We start from the raw sequence: 18,397 nt of genomic DNA, 5'->3' as shown, positions 1-18,397 counted from the left end.
AAGCTGTAGTCTCTTCATTGCAAACACTTGCCTATTTCCAGCCGGATGTAAACGTACCGACAGCAATCAGCTCCGATGCCTCACCTTCTGGTCTGGGAGCTATTCTGTGGCAGGAAAGCAAGGCTGGACAATGGCTGCCCATTACTTGCGCCAGCCGCACGCTCACGGACACAGAGTCCCGATATTCGCAGATGGAGCGCGAGATGCTCGGCATAGTGTTTGCACTGACCCGTTTTCGCCAGTATGTTCTGGGTCGTCATGTACAGGTGTACACTGATCACAAACCTCTCATACCGATTGTGCAGAAGGCATTTGACGATGTGCCTCCTCGATTGCAGCGCTGGTTGGTCGCGCTCATGCCGTACGATTACTCCCTCAAGCATGTTCCAGGGAAGGAGCTCTTCTGTACTGATGCACTTTCCAGAGCCCCGGTAGCGTCTACTGATGCTTCTCCAGCCGAATCGCGTTCTCTCCATGAGTATGTTGGCCTAGTTTTGGAAGCCGCTCCAGTAGGCATTGCAGACATTCGTTGTGCTGCACAAGATGATCCAGTAGTGAGCAAAGTGATTCAACGCGTACTGTATGATTCGTGGCTTGACATTTTGCCACCGGAGCACCCCTACTATCTCGTCCGTGATCAGCTGACAGTGGTAGATGGCATCTTAATGTTCGGTGGCAGATTCGTTATTCCTGAAGGTTTACGAACAGCGATCATGACCCTAGCACACGAAGGACATCCTGGACAAGAGGCCTTCCAAGACACCCTGCGCCAGAGAGTATGGTGGCCAGGAATGACTAAGGATGCAAGCACATACGTGGAACGCTGCTCTGAATGCTGGAGGAGACGTACCAATAATGCGCAAGAGCTCCAACCGACTGAGGTTGTTGGCGTCTGGAGAAAGCTGGCAGTGGACATAGTATCCATTGAGGGGTACTCGATTCTCTCCATAGTCGATTATGGCTCCAGGTACCCTATTCTGAAGATAATGCGCTCGACAACCTCAGCTTCCGTCATCAATGAACTTGATGAGGTATTCTCTGCATTTGGTCTTCCCGAGACTTTAGTTTCGGACAACGGCCCTCAGTTTGTCTCTGGGGAGATGTCTTCATTTCTCAGCCGGCTTACAATTACACATGTACGATCCAGCCCAAGGTATGCCCGCTCGAATGGCATGGTGGAGCGTCTGCATCGAGTGTTAAGGGAGAGACTGTCTGCTCTTAAGCCACATCTCCCTTTCCAGAGGCGTCTTAACCAAGTGTTGTTTGACATTCGATGTTCGAGGCATAGAATGCTCGGTACATCACCAAGTGAAGCTTTGTTCTCTCGACCACTGCGTACAAGAGTCCCGGCACAACTCCACCCCACCGTTGTGAATCCCCAGCACCAGCTGAAAGCAAAAGCTGAAATGTCTGCACAACACGACTCCCGACGTGGCGTGAGAATGCTTTCTGAGCTTCGGCCCGGCACAAAAGTCACTGTGCAGGACGGGTACTGCGACAAGTCTCAGTCATGGACTGTGGTGAACCAGTTCGGCCGTCAGGTAGGAGTGACCGATGGCTCTCGCTACCTACTGAGGAATAGGCAGCATGTACGAGAGTTTGTTTCACCGCATCGCCCGGACGATTCTCCACCCATGTCGTCAGCGAACCCGTCTTTCAGCCGTCATGAGGTGGACCTTCAGCGAGCGCCAGCACAGGCGGCTCCTCGGATCGGTCAGCCTTCAGTGCCAGAACCAGATAGAACCGGAACTGGACCGTCTGCTCGGATTGGTCAGTCTACAGTGCCAGGTGCTGTTTCGGCATGTCTACCGTCTGTGGATCTGCCTCCGGGCTCGCCATGCCACAACATGCCACTCTCTCAACCTTCATCTGCACGTGAAAGCCAGCCTGCTTCGAAGGAACACATTCCAGCTGCTTCCGGCAAGCGCTCATTCGTCGATGGTTCAGTCACTCGCTCCGGACGGCATATCAAATTTACTGAAAAGGCACGGCTCTACGCAGACAGTTTATCCTAAAAGATGATTGCAACAATGCATCATACTCACTCTGAAAGTTCAACTTGACAACTTTTTGTGTTTTTTGAAGTTGAGTTCCTATCTTCCTCCATTGGGTGCTTTGAAATTCAAAACTTCATATTGTGTTCTCTCTTTTTCTTCTTTTTTTTAAATTCCTTCTATTGCTTTCCCCGGCACCGGCTTTTTGTTTGGGAGAAGGAGTGATGTAGTGATAGTGACTGCGTTGTTCTTACACCACCTAGCTGTCATATGTTGCATTCTACACATCACTGCATGTGTCGTACTCACACCTTCATGATGTGCTACATTCACACTGCTGTATGTTATAGTCTCTTGTCATTCCAGTAATCATTACATTCTGGCCAGCTCACTACACCGTACTCAGCTTTTTTCTGTAGTATTCATATGGTTATAGTGTGCTCGTAATGGTGTTGCTGCTGTTTATCCCCGAAACAAAGAGCTCTTTCCGGTTGGTGAAAGAGCTGCCGAATTCATTCTTATCATCGACTTCATTATTTGAAATGATCTTACTCGTAGCCTTGACCAGAGTCAAGCTACAACAACCGAAGCTCTTGTTGTGTGTTATGGACTGACATAGATAATCGGCCAGTGATACACAACAGATAGTGATTATTAGCAGCATATCGTTGTGAGACCGTCGACACACAACCTCTCATTTCTGATTTTACAATCAAGTGCTGATCATAGTCTGTCATTATTTCTAAGGACACACCTGAGTACATCAACAGAGCATCCCAGGCAAACCCAGGCAGAGTGTAGTAATTTGCTGGATCCAGCTGATACGTCCTGACAGCTTCTACTTTGAAATTCTCAAAGTTGTCAGCCAAGAGAAACACGTCTGTCTTGAGATACAAGTCGTGGTAGTCACCAAAACTCTGACAATTGAATTTCACCCCAATTGTTTTGGCATGTTTGTTGTCATCATCACCCACCCCCTCATCAGACAGTGAAGAATAGAACGACGCAGGAGACCCAGGCCCAATGCGGAATCCTCACCTGATTTGAAAAATTCCAAAAAACAAAAAGAGAGCAACAACATCGACCCTGGCCACAGCCAACCCCTTGCCCCAGCACAGGGCTCACGCTTCAGCCCACTGGTGTCACAGGATACTCAATCCTAGCCTACAGACTCAGTAACGTTGTTCTCCACACAATATCAGTGGGAACAATACCTTCAATTGCGGAAATACATAAAAATCACGAAACAAATTACCAAAATAAAAAATAATAATGGGAGTCTCGAATTTCATCAGCTCGAACGTCAGGTGCCTGTTCAACAAGATGGACGAGCTTAGCCACGTGGCAGAGTTGCAACAACCGTCAATAATCGCCATCCAGGAAACCTGGGCTGATCCATCGGACAGCGACGGGATGTACGCCATCAACGGCTACAAACTCATAAGAGCGGACCGGGACACCTTGGTGGAGGAGTCGCCACATACATACCACACAGCTGCCAACACGAGACAATTACCATTCCCATGACTCAAGCGGAATGTATTTGGATTAGAATAACAACCGGCCAAGCCTCCATTGTGGTAGGGAACATCTACCGTCCCCCACGGTCCAACCCGGCAGAGTTCGTAATGGAACTGGAGAGAGCCATAAAGCTAGTTGAAAGATCCCAGGATGAGATACTTCTCCTTGGCGATTTCAACGCTAAGAACTGCCTGTGGCACTCCAGCGACACCAATGATGCATTTGGTGAGGACTTGCATTGACTCGTGGCCTCACACAACACATCTCCTTTGCCACACACCTACATCGTGCATGGACCTGGCCATCTCTAGCTTCAGCCACAATAACATCACCATCAAAAGCCTGCCCCTATGGGTGCCTCTGATCATGTTGTCAAACAAGGCAACCTACGACCCCAGCAGCACACCACAGCAGCACACCAATAAGGATAGAGGTGGAGAGAAACTAAGCCAGCTGATCATCAAACAAGACGTTTGGTACTCTCGGTACTAAGGGTGTGCGGGATCATGCTGGCCGTGCAGCTGTACAGAATCCTCCGCAAATTCTGCCAAGCCAAAGCCCGTCAACTGCAACCAACTCATTAGGACGTAGACCAGCTTCGTCGCCTTCCTTCTCTGGGCCAAGATGTGGCCATTCAACATCTAAACGATGAATTGCCTGTGTTCTTGGTGGCTGCTGCAGACGTCGAAGCATGCGACCACTGTCTACCTTGGTGGAAGAACCAGAGTAGCCTTCCACATTGGCAGAGGGCAGCCCTGGCTACATTCTGCCTTGTGCCATCTTCCGTGGCTGCTGAGCGTGTTTTCTCCCTGCTCGCAGCCCTCGCAAGTGCCAAGAAAGGAATCATGGAAGATCAACTGGAGGCCAAGCTAATGCTCCAATTCAACCGCGGCAGACACATGCAGTAAGGTGTTCCATACCTATTGTGTCCACCACGTATGCCATGATCGATCTCAAGTCTGTTCCACTCGTATGCAAGATCAACTGGAGGCCATGCGAATGCTGCACTGATTCAGTCATGGCAGGCAGGGTCATTAGGATATTCCATACCTCTTATGTTTCCCACCTATTCTTCCTTCAATAGTCGCCCTCAAGTCTGTTACACTCATTTACAGAACATGGTCATGTGGAGACTATCGGGAGAGTGGAGTGCGAGAGCATGCCGGAAGTCACCAAATTTGGAGGCTAGGCCAAAGGCGTTCGTTAGGTACAGTCGGAGCGTTTTGGTCGTCACCCTCGTGCTGGTCATTCCGAGTTGATAGATGATCCCTTGATGGCACCAGAAAATTCATCAGCTGGGCGTGTCTCAGTACGGATATTTGGTAAGCCACTTAACAGATCCATTGTCTAATCATCACCCGCAGGTGATCGGGATGGTGGAGACGTAGAATCATACTTGTCGAAATTCCATAGACGTCAGTACAGAGGTCTAGGCCAGAACTCTCTCGAATTTACTAGTACTGCACCCTTAGCATCCAGAACAAGGCGTGTCGAGGAGGACCTTTTCTTTTGGAAAATTTTGCATTCGTAGATCTTGACGTTCACTTTGGCTTTACTTGCTCTGATGGTCACAAACTCAGCAATCTTCTCAGGTACTGCACTGCAGGGAAGATTGCCGACGAACATCACACACTTCCTTCCGGCAGGCTTTCGTTCACAAACAACTTCATATACTCCACTGTCTTTGTTGTCCTCTACGAAATTCCATCACCGTGATCAAATGACGATGATCCAGCAGCTTTCATAGAGAGTTCTTCAACCTTCCGGGTGAGCAGATTAATCTTGGACATCAAGCGCTTCGCTCGATCTGCTGCCTCACGTCGCTCTCGCTGTATTTCGACTACAAATTTCGGCCAGGCCATTTAGGCAATCACTACATTTGTTTGTAAGAACTGAGCTGAGCGAAGGACTCCCATATTTGTGGGGGTCAACCACTATACTACTTGAATTTGTCGCCATGGCCAGGGCAAAAAAAACTCCTGACATGGGACAACCTAAAACAGAAAACTTTCACAAAAGGATACAGAGCTCTTTTACTTTCATCCGCATCCTAGTCCGCAAAATTTATGACCTACTTATTCTATGAAAGTGTTAGCTTCATTGACACACAGTGTTGTGTTCTACTCCTCCTATAAAGGTTTACCGCCTGGTATGTTAGCGGCCATCACTGAACCCAAATATTCGCCAATATTTTAGTCCCCTTTTCTCCTCTCTCTTTGTAGATTCCTGGTGACTAATCCACTTGCAAGCCTTCCTTCAAATGTATTTGCCAACCTTTCAGCCCTTCAGTTCTTGTAAGTTAACCCTTATTCCGAGTAGTTGGATCCAAACGGACCCCAGGGGTATGAGTTTTGAAATATTTTTACTTTGCTGCATCACATCTTCCTGAAACTTCATGTATTTTTCACAGTCACAATACCAGAGGTAAATACTCAATCTGCGGACAGACCTGTTTCGTCCTTTGTGGATTCATGAGCGCAGCACAGAGGAAATGAGGCCAAACCTAATGGCAATGAAAAATACATTTTCCAAAACCCTAATTATTTAATTAAAGCAGGCACGAACATACCCTGTCAGAGTGCTCAAACTGTCAAGTCAGTGAGCTCTGCATAACGCAAACAGCAAAAGCGCTACCCCACACAAGGGTGCTCAACTGCTACAAGAGCAGGAGAATTTGTGAGCAACGGGAACGAGCTGCTGTGCAAGGACATGGAGGTAAAACAAAATTCAGCAGTGCTTATTATCCACTGTCGAATGGTCTCACGGAGCGATTCAGCCGAACCCTTCTTCGCCCACTTCGACAAATGGTGATAGAATCCCAGAATGAGTGGAATAGTATCACAGGAGTAACAAACAGTCGTCCATGTAACTACTGATGAAATGGATGAAAAGCTTTTAGTATTATGAAATTGACAACCTTCTTGTTGTGTGTATATAACTTTTGTTCGCCTACCTCTCTAAAACGGCGACTGAACCACCGGCTAATTCAAGACCTGTATTATGTTTTAAAGTGCATAGGCCGGATCATCCATGGTCGTGAGAATGATGACTTTCTACAGAACTGCCTTATGTGCTGCGTTGCGCCCCGCTCCACCAAGAAGCGGGTGCAGAGAGTTAAAGCCAAGAAGCCATGGAGAATCGAACGCGCCTTTATCAAGGACGAACTGGAGAGGACCACCGCTGACTTGGAACACCTTCTCCTTGAGTACCGCCGTGTTCTTCACGAAGTCAATCAGAGCATCAGCGTGCTGGACCGCTTCAGGTTCACCAAACTCCTCAAGATTACAATGCCGGATCAAAAGTAAGTTTGACGACGCACGCAGGAGGGAGGTGCGCTATAAGAAGGGCTCAAACGAATTAAAACACGCCCATCTACTCAACTTCGTCATAGTTATGCAAACTAATATTGAGAAAGACGTACAAATACCCTCTTCTTCCATGGACAAACAGAAAGAAGATCTGAAATCCCAGTGTTTCTGGATCTGGCCAAAGTATCACCAAGTCTCGATAACGTCACGAATTTGTGACGTCACGGCACGGACCCGAAAAGGACAATTTCAAACTGATATAATTATCTCAAGAACGCTTGGTCGGATCGAAGTGGGACCTTCACCATTCGACTCACCGCCCGAAACTCTACGGACCATGACGTTTTTTATTTTGGGTGTAGTTCCCCTTTAATATCATCTCCTTTTGCAACAAACTTACCTTCCTTGGACCTATCTTTATTTGATATTTTCTTATCGGTGACTACAACCCCCACAATTCTTACTGGTGGAGTGGTGACACCACTTCGCGTGCGGGTACGGAGCTATCACATGTGTTCTCCAGCTTTGGCCTCCAGCAGCTTGTCAATTCCCCCACCTGTGTCGCTCCAAATGGAAGACTGTCCTGTCAGGACTTGCTTGCTACGAACCACCCCTCTCTGTACGCTCTGTTGATGATGCTGCCCCGCTTGCTGCATCGGATCATTTCATTTGCAAGTCATTGCAACGCTAAACTACAACATTGCCACTGCAAACACCTCTTACAACTGCTCCCAGACTACTACCCCTCCGGACATGCCTTCTGCAAGGTTACATCCTCCACGCGGTCAATCATCAACTCTGCACTTTTTTCCTGTGACTGGCATCTTTTATTCTTTTTTTTTTACTGGCATCTTTTATTCACCTCCACTACTGTTGATGAAGCTGTGGAGAAGTTTACCACAGTTCTTGATGACGTGCTCTCCTTCTATGTGCCACAATACGGAGCTAAACCCGCTACACCCAAACATGGCAGCCACCACCCTCGTCAGTCCAGCCATAACCCCAAGATCCCTTGGCTCGAGAAAGATCTCGAAGGTGCAATTAATCTCATATACCACTACTACAGCTTAAGCAAGAAGTACTCCACCTATGCTAATATTTCTTTGTACAAAAAAAACAGCGCAATCTGGTGAAGTCATTGTCACGTTCTAAGTATCGAGCATATTTACGTTCGCTCACTACCACCCTATCTCACCCCTCCTCCAGGCCTAACCTGTATACCTTTGTTCGCAAAAGGGCAACTAGTACCGTAAAGTCCGCTGCAAACGCCCACCCCATTTATGCAAAATCTGCTGGCCTGTACACACTGACTCCATGCACTCTCCCCTCTACTGTACAAAAATGCGTCTCATACCGTAGCGGGAAGAGCGTTTTGCTACGGTAAACTATGTCCACTTTCCTGGTTTGAAAGTCTCTTTGGGCACTAGGTACGAGATAGCTCAAAGTGATTTTATGATGATGGTTGCTTTATTTCGCAAATCCAAATGGGAGTTTCTTCCGAATAATAAGGTAGCAAAGAACAGAGTATTGCAGGAACCAAATACACTTCTGATCATTTCCAAATCACGCAACGCTCAAAGGCAAGGGTTTTTCTCGAGCACTTCATAGTTTTCAACAAATTAGCAGCGACTTCGTAGGTGTAGCTTGTACTAGCTTCTGTGACATACCCTGTTCAACTTGCAACTGCAATACTGTGACATACCCTGTTTGACTTGCAACTGCAATACTGTGACATACCCTGTTCAACTTGCAACTGCAATACTGTGACATACCCTGTTTGACTTGCAACTGCAATACTGTGACATACCCTGTTCAACTTGCAACTGCAATACTGTGACATACCCTGTTCAACTTGCAACTGCAATACTGTGACATACCCTGTTCAACTTGCAACTGCAATACTGTGACATACTCTGTTCAACTTGCAACTGCAATACTGTGACATACCCTGCTCAACTTGCAACTGCAATACTGTGACATACCCTGTTCAACTTGCAACTGCAATACTGTGACATACCCTGTTCAACTTGCAACTGCAATACTGTGACATACCCTGTTCAACTTGCAACTGCAATACTGTGACATACCCTGTTCAACTTGCAACTGCAATACTGTGACATACCCTGTTCAACTTGCAACTGCAATACTGTGACATACCCTGTTCAACTTGCAACTGCCATACTGTGACATACCCTGTTCAACTTGCAACTGCAATACTGTGACATACCCTGTTCAACTTGCAACTGCAATACTGTGACATACCCTGTTCAACTTGCAACTGCAATACTGTGACATACCCTGTTTGACTTGCAACTGCAATACTGTGACATACCCTGTTCAACTTGCAACTGCAATACTGTGACATACCCTGTTCAACTTGCAACTGCAATACTGTGACATACCCTGTTCGACTTGCAACTGCAATACTGCGAGCAGTCAAGTCGTTGACTGACGCTTCGTCAGAACAATCACTGTTCCGTTCTGCAAGTGCCACAATTTCATGAAAACCAGATGGATTCTACGGCATTGCTACATGGAGAGCGACCTGACACAAAGACGACTCATTTATCGAATGAAAGGAAAATCTCGACAGAAGTTTTTCTTTGCAGCAAGATTCTGACAATCGCTTTTGTAGAGCCTCTGGGTAAGTAGGCAGTTTGTAGGCATTACAGCCGTTTTCGTACTCGCTGGGGTGGGCGTTTGCAGCGAAATGGGCGTTTGCAGCGGACGTTACGGTACACGTCAAGACATACCTCCGTTATTAGCTTCCAAGGGGTTGATGGTGACTGACCCCAAGTCTGTAGCTGATACTGTCAATACGCAATTCACATGAGCTGGTATACCAGACGACCATTCCTCTCCAATACCACCTTTGCAACGTTCTGCGACCCTGTCTTCTGATCTGCGCTCTGTACATACCACCACAACATCTGTTCACAGCTATCAAAAAAGACTAAAAAGCAACAAAAGCCCTGGTCCTGATGCCCTACCAAATGAAGTTCTCAAAGTGCTGGCTCCATCTCTGGCGTGCCCACTGTGCCTTATATTCAACCTTGGCTTCAGGACTACCTACATAGCCGCCAACTGAAAGTTGTGGTCAGCGGTCAAGCTTCATCTGCTCAGCCTATCACCGCGGAAGTACCTCAGGGAAGTATCCTCGGGCCGACTCTATTTCATATCTACGTCAGCGACATCGACCAATGTCTTACCCCCGGAACGCGCCTTAGCTCCTTTGCTGATGACACCACGCTATACAGCCTGTTGCAACCAGGAACTGCTGCTCCCCACAATGCCTCCTTACAAGATGCCCTACATGGCCTTCAAGAGTGGGGTGAGCGGTGGCGGGTGACATTTGAGCCATCCAAGTCACAGCAGCTACTGTGCACACGATCCTTGGACCCAGCCACTCCAGGCATCTCATTTGGTGGTGTCGACATTGCCCAGGCATCAACACTGAAGCTGTTGGGTATATTGTTCGACTCAATGCTCTCGTTTCGTCAGCACATCAGCAGCATGGCGGTGAGAGTAAGTCAACGTCTTGGGCTTTTGAGCCGAGCCGCTCGGATACTTGACACCAATGGCTGTCTGAGTGTCTACCGAGGATTCATTCGTCCTATGCTGGAGTATGCTCCACTGGTCTGGATGTCTGCTGCCCCGACCTATCTGGCCAGGCTCAACCGCATTCAGCGGAAGCAAGAGTACATAACCCCCAAGAGTGTGCAACTCCCACATACCCTGCTGTCCCGACAGAATTTCAAGTTGACGTCATTATTTATGACGCAATGCTCCTTGCACCAGTGATTTACAACATGTGTACGGGTGTCAACGCATCACACGTTTTTCTTTGTAATAATTTGTACAGGATCGATCGGCTTCGGTCAACCACAGGTTCCGGATTCGTCTGATAATCCGTGTACAGTGCGCATTGCATCATCAAAATGACGTCAACTTGAAATTCTGTCGGGACAGCACCCATAGTGGAGTTGCACACTCTGGGGGGTTATGTACTCTTGGCGGAAGGCAATGGCCATAATAGGACCAGATGTGCTCCTCCATAGTCTGGCTACACGACGCACTATCTCTGGGCAGTGCTACATGTACAAGCTTCAGTGTATCGAAAGCCCACAACAGCTGACCAACATTGTCCCACCAGCTGCACCCACTGTGGTTTGTCCACGAACCCGACACAAGCATGCGGTGACCATCTTCACCAGCTCCTCAATACCCTGCCACCAGCTGCACCAGAGTACATCAGGCGATCCTTCCCGTGTGCCCACATCAGTTTGTGGAATCAACTGCCACCCTCCCTGTTCCAGCCACCAATGTCCCTGCAATGGCTGCACCGCTTCAAGGCAGCTGCATGGAAGCACTTGCTACACACTGAACGGCTATGGGCTACAGACCACCTCTGAAAGCCACTGCTGCACAGCGACGAAGTTGCCAGCCACTCTGGTCTAGATTCACCCTGCCGTATCACTCGAGAGCTACCCACACATCTCTCAATCTCCCCCTTTTTCCACTATTATTATTCCCTTCTTGTTTGTTTTGTCTTATTTTTTATTTCATTTTTTTGTCTTTAGTCACTTTCTCATGTTGGCTCATTATAAACTTATGATTAATTTTGATGCATACACGGCACTGTGACGCCGAGACCCATGGTCGGCAGAGTGCATGTATTTCATCAGCACAGCTATCAACTGGCATTGTGGATAGCGCCCACCCAGTCCAATGTACTTTTTGTCTTTCAACATGATTTGTAGGTTTGTGTTCTCATAAAAAAAATTAAAAAAACCTTTCCTACTCCTCTGGCGTATTTCCTGATCGTTGGAAGATCGCTAAGGTTACGCCCATCTACAAGTGTAAAGGCTCCCGATCACAAGCCTAAAACTACCGTCCAATATCTATTCTCTGCTCCCTTTCAAAAGTATGTGAAAAAATATATTATGACCAGTTGTATTGCCACATTTCACCATGCCTTAGCCCTTTCGAATCTGGCTTTCGCCGCAACGACTCACCCTCTGACCAACTAGCTTGTCTAGTACAATACATTGCCACCATACGTGATGCTTGACACCATATTGCTCTCTGTTTCTTTGACTTTGATACCATCTGCTATCGTGGCCTCCTTGCCAAGCTACATATTGTCTTTGGTGTGTCTGGCCCTGCTCTCTCCTGGCTGGAGTCCTATCTAAGGAACCGATCACGGTTTTTTTCTGCCCTCCATCGACTCTGATCCCCTACCGGAGACTTCTGGAGGTCCCCAAGGCGCCATACTTGGACCTCTTTTATTCTTAGCGTACGTAAATGATTTACCCTCTACAGACCCAGGTGTCTCGTTATTTGCTGATGATACAACCCTACTGTCAGCATCCTCGTCCTCAGCGGTTCTTGTACCTTGAGTGTCGGCTCAGATATGCAGTGTCCTACGCTGGATGCAAACAAGGCGACTTAGACCCAACCTGACTGAAACCGAAATAATGTTCCTTCCCCCAATCTCATCCATGTCACTTTTACACCATCTTGATTTTCCAGAACCCATAAAGGTTGTTTCCAACCATACACCTCCGGGAATAATGTTTGATGATCGTCTCTCTTGGTCGCACCATGTTGATGCTCTTTGCAGCAGTTCAAGCTCTGCCCTGGGTGTTATACGTCCCCATTGTTTCCACCTTCCTGTCAAATGCAAAATTATATTTTATTTATTTATTTTTTTATTGCAGCATCTCATAGCACAGTGAGAACACCGGCCAATACAAAGAGAGAGGGTGTTAGCCAACCACGGCAAGGAAGGGAGAAGGGGAGGATAAGAAAAAAAGGAACCGGCATGGATAAGTAGTGATTGCAACAAAATGAGAAACACAAAATCAAAGTCAAGGCGCGACAAGGCTCTTAAAAAGGCGGAGGGAAGAAAGGTCCTTAGCTTTTTGGGGAAGTGCCAGCCACGCAGAGTACGCAGTGAAAAGGGGAGAGTGAAGTAGAAAGGAGGACTTGGGTTTCGGAAGGGAAAGGAGGTTTCTCGTGCTACGGGAAGAAAACCAGTTGAAACAGTGGAGGTGAGGTGGACACAGATTGAGTTTGAGAGAATGGATAAGGGTGACAAGATGTGAATTACGTCTCTTAGACAAAGGGGTAGTGTGAGCAAGGGCATAAAGGGTGGAAGATGGGAGCATGCGGGGTTTCCGGAGGAGGATTTTTAGAACTTTTTTGTGCTGAATTTTGAGCTTTTCAGCACGGGCTGTGGAAATTCCAGCCCAAGCAGTATCTGCATAATCAAAAATGGGGCGTATGTAGGCTGAGTAAAAGAGGAGTTTACAAGAGATTGGGAGATGGTAACAGTGAAAAGAGAGGATTCCTAAAGATGAACTTGATCGTTTACATATGTAATCGATGTGGGGTTCCCATGAAAGATTAGAGTCAATGAAAATGCCAAGATGCTTATGGCTGGAGACTATGTCTATAGGCTGGGGGAAAGTGGGATGGAGGAGGGGTGGAACATCAGGCTGAGAAGGAAAGAGCATGATTTTAGTTTTAGACAGATTGGGCGATAACCGCCAAGACGACATCCAGGAAATTACTCTTTGAATCCCGTTAGCTAGGTTACTCATCAGGCCAGTGATGTTAGGAGATGCCCGTAGGAGCGTTGTATCGTCTGCGAATAGTGATGTGCCCGGGGCAGCTGCGGGCAGATCATTGACGTATAAGATAAAAAGAAGGGGACCGAGGATGGAACCCTGGGGAACTCCGGATAGTGCTGTTGTGTTGGCTGAGGACGTCCCATGTACCGTGACGTACTGCGTTCGCCCAGTTAGGTAAGATGTCAGCCATAGCAGGGGATTGCCGTCTACAGTAAACGATCCACGAAGCTTGGCCAAGAGCCCCCGGTGCCAGACGGTATCGAAGGCCTTGGCAAGATCGAAAAAACAGATCCCGACTAGGTCTCCATTATCTTGCCTCTTTTTATGCACGATGCTGTTAGCTGGTGTGGATTGTCCTCGGTTCTCGCTGAGCGTCTCGAAAGCACGATAGGAAACTTCTTCGTATCCTGTTTAGACTTCCCCCTCTCTACTCTTCTGCTTCCTGTATTATTATTATTATTACTTGCATGTACGCGTTGGACTCAACCATGCAAGCCTGATTCACAACTTCGCTTATGCTGAACATGATAAACAGGACTATGACATGGGAAAGAAATTGAGCTAAAACGATGATATAATGATATAATTATCATATACAATGTAGCTCATGGGTATTGAAGATATTTCATTTATGAATATGTCTATATGCCCTGTATGCCCTTGATAATGCTTGTCCACTGTCAACCCACTGCCAAAAATTAATATGCACTTTGGCTCGCAAATTTAAACTAGCTCTACATCCTCCTCATCTTAGCGTGTACAACTGATTGCGAACCACAGATGGCCCCCAGACATGACACTCTGTTGCCCTATCCTTGGCTAAAACGGCCTCCCTTGTACACTCAACACTCTTTGTTGCCTACTCTGCTTGGCTTGGACCGCCCGCTACTACGCGCAATGCCAGTTTCCTGGACCTGGACACATTAAAATCTGCTCACTAGATTCACCATCACCTGTCCCTCCCATGCTTCTCCGTCTTGACCGTTACTTTTCTTCTTTAATTATCTATTCACCATGGTTGGTTAATACCCTCATCTCCCGTACTGGCTGATTTTCTTTTCATGCCATGAGGTGTTGTCTATAATAATAATAATAAAAATAATCTTCACTAGTTTGAGGGAAAGAGGCAAAAGGGAAAAGTCTGAAGAAAAAATTGACTGTCACCACCAGGACTCGAACCAGGGACCCTCGCTTGTAGCCAGCGATGCTCTAACCACTGAGCTATGGTGTAGTGTAGTGTCCTTAATAGTAATAATAATAACAATATTAACTGGTTTTGAGGGAAAGAGACAAACGGGAAAGTCTGAAGAAAAAATTGACTGTCACCACCAGGACTCGAACCAGGGACCCTCGCTTGTAGCCAGCGATGCTCTAACCACTGAGCTATGGTGTAGTCGTCATCCAAGCAGAGACCGTTCAACGTTTTCTTCAGACTTCGTAACTCACACTTCCTGTGAATCCACACAGGCGGGTGGGACGCAGCCCTCACTGTACCCACACACTTCACGTACAAACTAGCACGCGGCGAGTCCCAAATAATAACAATAATAATAATAATAACCGCGATGCAGAAGCAAGTTTGAAAAATAGGAGCTCTGGCAGAGTGGGCTTCTCCACATACTGCTAGCTCCTATTCCTTTTCGCTTTTCCCACTGTTGCATTCCTCGTGTCAAGTAGCCCTTGTCTATCATTTTGTGTAGTATTTGCCATTAGTGTATGTCCGAGCCAGCCAACAGGAGGTTGAAATGGAGCCGACAGGACAACGAAGATGTTGCAAAAAAAAAAAAAATTCACGGTTCGCGTGAGACTCGGCCAAAGGCCCAGTTTTCCGCATCCGCAGGAACGCCACCACCCTCTCGGATCAAGGCGCAGATGCAGCTCCTAAAAAATCCCATTCACTGCATCCATGTTGCAAGATGTTATCTTATAGCCTCAGTCGGCGGTACGGTACGTGTGTACGGAGACCGGATGCCGATGGAATGGACTCAGCTGCGCTTCGACCGACCGTTGTCTAAGCAGCACCTCATGGACCAGCTTAGGTTTGTGAAAAGAACAAAAAAGATTACCGACATCGAATTTGATGAGATAAAGGCTCGGTTTGGAAGGGACGGATTGCTCGTGACGGCTGGCACTGATAACGCTGTGCCTGCGGAGCTGCCGGAGGCGAATGCTTTGGGTGAGTCTGGTGCGTCGATCTTGGTGCCTGGTTCGTGTGACGGCATGGTGACTAGCCCAAACGTTGCTGAGGCCACCCACAGTGAGTTGCTGGACGCTTCTGTTGATGGTTTGCGTGGAGCTAGTCCTGACAACTCAGTTACATCAGGTGGTTCGGGTGATGGCACTGGCGCAGCAATGCAAACTGGCACCAACGCTAGTGACACCCTGGGTGCGTTCGAGCCAGATAGTACACCACTTTACGCCAAACTTGTTGAAATCTACGAACAGTGCAGTGCAACTACTCCAGAGTCCAGGTCGAGCCTACCAGTACCTAGGCACGTGGCCAGGAAGTCTCTGGCCTCTGCCACTGCCCGTGTGAACAAGATACTCCCTAGACTCCTGGAGTGTGACCGTGAGGTGCGAAATTAGACCACCTCGCTTGGCCAGATCAGTGACATGGTCTATGCTGGGGCCAAGCTTGTACTCTCACTGCTGGATATCAATACAGATGGTTCCCCTGACACAGCTAGAGGAGAACGCTCCTTGCCTGCCTGGCGACAACGCCTTGAAAAACGAGTTTGTGCACTGACGGCTGACGTCTCCCGGCTGACCAGCTTCCTGCGTGATGGATCCCTCTCTGACACCAACATCAAGCAGCACAGGATCCACCGGCAATATAAAGTTCAGACTTTGGATCAGGCCCGACAGCTACTGGAGCATACGAAAATGCAGCTAGAAGCAACAGCCGCACGGATCCGGTGCTATTAGCTAGAGGCAACACGCAGGTCGGAGAATCGTGTTTTTGTCACGAATTAACGACAGTTCTACCGCATTATGATCAAGTCTACGGAAATGCCTGGGCAGCCACCTGTCGACCAGGCTGCTGCGCATCCATCGGCTGAGGCTGTTACTGAGTTCTGGTCATCTATACTTGAACAACCCGTGGAGCTGCGTGGCGGTGCTTGGCTTCATAATTGGGAGAGGGACTGTGAGGAGATTCAACAACAAGACCGTGTCATTCTTCAACTGGAGGACCTCAGGGACATCTTGAAGAAATCAAACAACTGGAAAGCCCCAGGACGGGACAAGATCCATGCATTTTGGTGGAAGAAGTTTTCGTCTATCCACGAGCGTCTTGTGGTCTCCTTTCAATCAATCCTGGATGCAGAGACAGAGTCGCCGGCCTGGTTCTCGTTTAGTATCACCACTCTACTGCCTAAGAAAGGAGACCTTTCTAGGCCCGAGAATTATCGCCCAATAACATGCCTGCCAACGATTAGCAAGATATTCACATCCTTACTCGCTGCTGCCATGTGGCGCCGCCATTTATCTTCAGAGGATATCTTTGCAGATGAGCAAGTTGGCTGTACTCCAGGGCGTGGTGGATGCCTTTACCCACTAATGATCGACAAGATGGTTCTAGAGGATGCAGCATCCCGTAGTCGGAATCTTTCGACGTGCTGGGTGGACTTCCGCAAAGCCTTCGATAGCCTGTCTCACCAGTGGATCCGGAGATGCCTGTTGATCTACCCGCTTTGCAGACAATCTTGTCTCATGCATCTCAAGCATGATGGATCATTGGAGAACGCAAATGGTACTGCCTGGTCAAACACCCCGTGCATTCAGTCGCCCAATATCTATCCACCGTGGCATTTTCCAGGGCGATTCCTTTTCTCCACTGCTATTTTGCCTGTCTCTAAATCCGATCAGTGGCGAGTTGACCAGGACGGGTCTTGGCTACCACTGTGGCCCATCGGCCCACGTGTGCCCTATATCGCACCTGTGATACATGGACGACATGAAGCTCTTCGCCCGAAACGACAATAATCTGCTCTCCATGACCAATGTCGTGGAGTCAATGGGCGACTGCATTGGTATGCATTTCAACCCGTCAAAGTCTAGCTGGCTCACTATGAAACGGGGGAGAGCCCAGAGCGATCAGCAGTCTGCTCTCCAGACACTCCAGGGCCACGCCATTGCTAAGCTGCAGGCGGAGGAGTCCTACAGGTACCTTGGTGTCCCGGAATCAGCACATTTTCACGCCACCGAATTGAAGACCACAGCAAAGTCTGAGTTCGGCCGCCGTCTTCAATTGATATGCTCGTCTCAATTGAACGCCAGGAACTTGGTCAAAGCCATCAACACCTTTGCCATTCCAGTCATCCTCTACTCTCTGTGCATCGTTGAGTGGACAAAGGCAGAGATAGAGGAACTCGACCGACAGACCCGCCAAGCACTGTTTAAAGCACACGCCCGCCACCCCAAGGACTCTGCCACCAGGGTCCACCTGCCTTGTGGCATGGGTGGTCGAGGAATTTTATCATTCCGGGATCTCCTGGATAGAACCCGTGTCCGGGTGGCGGGGTACCTACAAGCCCACCCAAACGTGCCACTGTTGGCTGCTGTTAAGCGCCATCACGACGATGATGTGGCACCGTCAAAATCAGTTACACGTCAAGCCTCCAGACTTCTGGGTGAACTTGACCTATCCGACTTGGAGACTGCCACAAAAGTCATTGTCAAGAAGGCCGTTGCTCTCCGGTGCCTGGCCGTTATCCAAGGTAAGCCTCTCCATGGCCAGTTCTGGAGAAGACTTTCTGATGCTGGCTTGGACATGGGCTTGAGTTTTCGCTGGCTGAAATCGCCAACGATCAGGCCTGCGACAGAGGGACTCTTGCTGGCTGTACAGGATCAGGCCATTGCGACCAGGCACTATCAGGTCACGGTCATTGGACGGGGAGACGTTGTGGACATTTGTCGAGTTTGCGGCACTCGCGGAGAA

The 18,397-nt window shown here is 48.2% G+C and overlaps 1 protein-coding gene across 1 annotated transcript in view; it reads left to right on the top strand.

Moving 5' to 3' along the window:
* LOC135828703 (slit homolog 1 protein-like) overlaps positions 1–18,397 on the top strand; it is an 87,601-nt gene that overhangs the window by 23,440 nt on the left and 45,764 nt on the right. Inside the window, exon 4 of the mRNA XM_065341126.1 lies at positions 5,738–5,809. Within this exon, the coding sequence (XP_065197198.1) occupies positions 5,738–5,809 (72 nt within the window). The remainder of the gene's footprint in view (positions 1–5,737; positions 5,810–18,397) is intronic.

Source organism: Sycon ciliatum, chromosome 12 (assembly GCF_964019385.1).
Source record: "Sycon ciliatum chromosome 12, ocSycCili1.1, whole genome shotgun sequence".
Classification (NCBI taxonomy): Eukaryota; Metazoa; Porifera; class Calcarea; order Leucosolenida; family Sycettidae; genus Sycon; species Sycon ciliatum.
The sequence above is the reverse complement of the archived record's forward strand: the minus strand, read 5'-3'. Positions and strand labels throughout refer to the sequence as shown.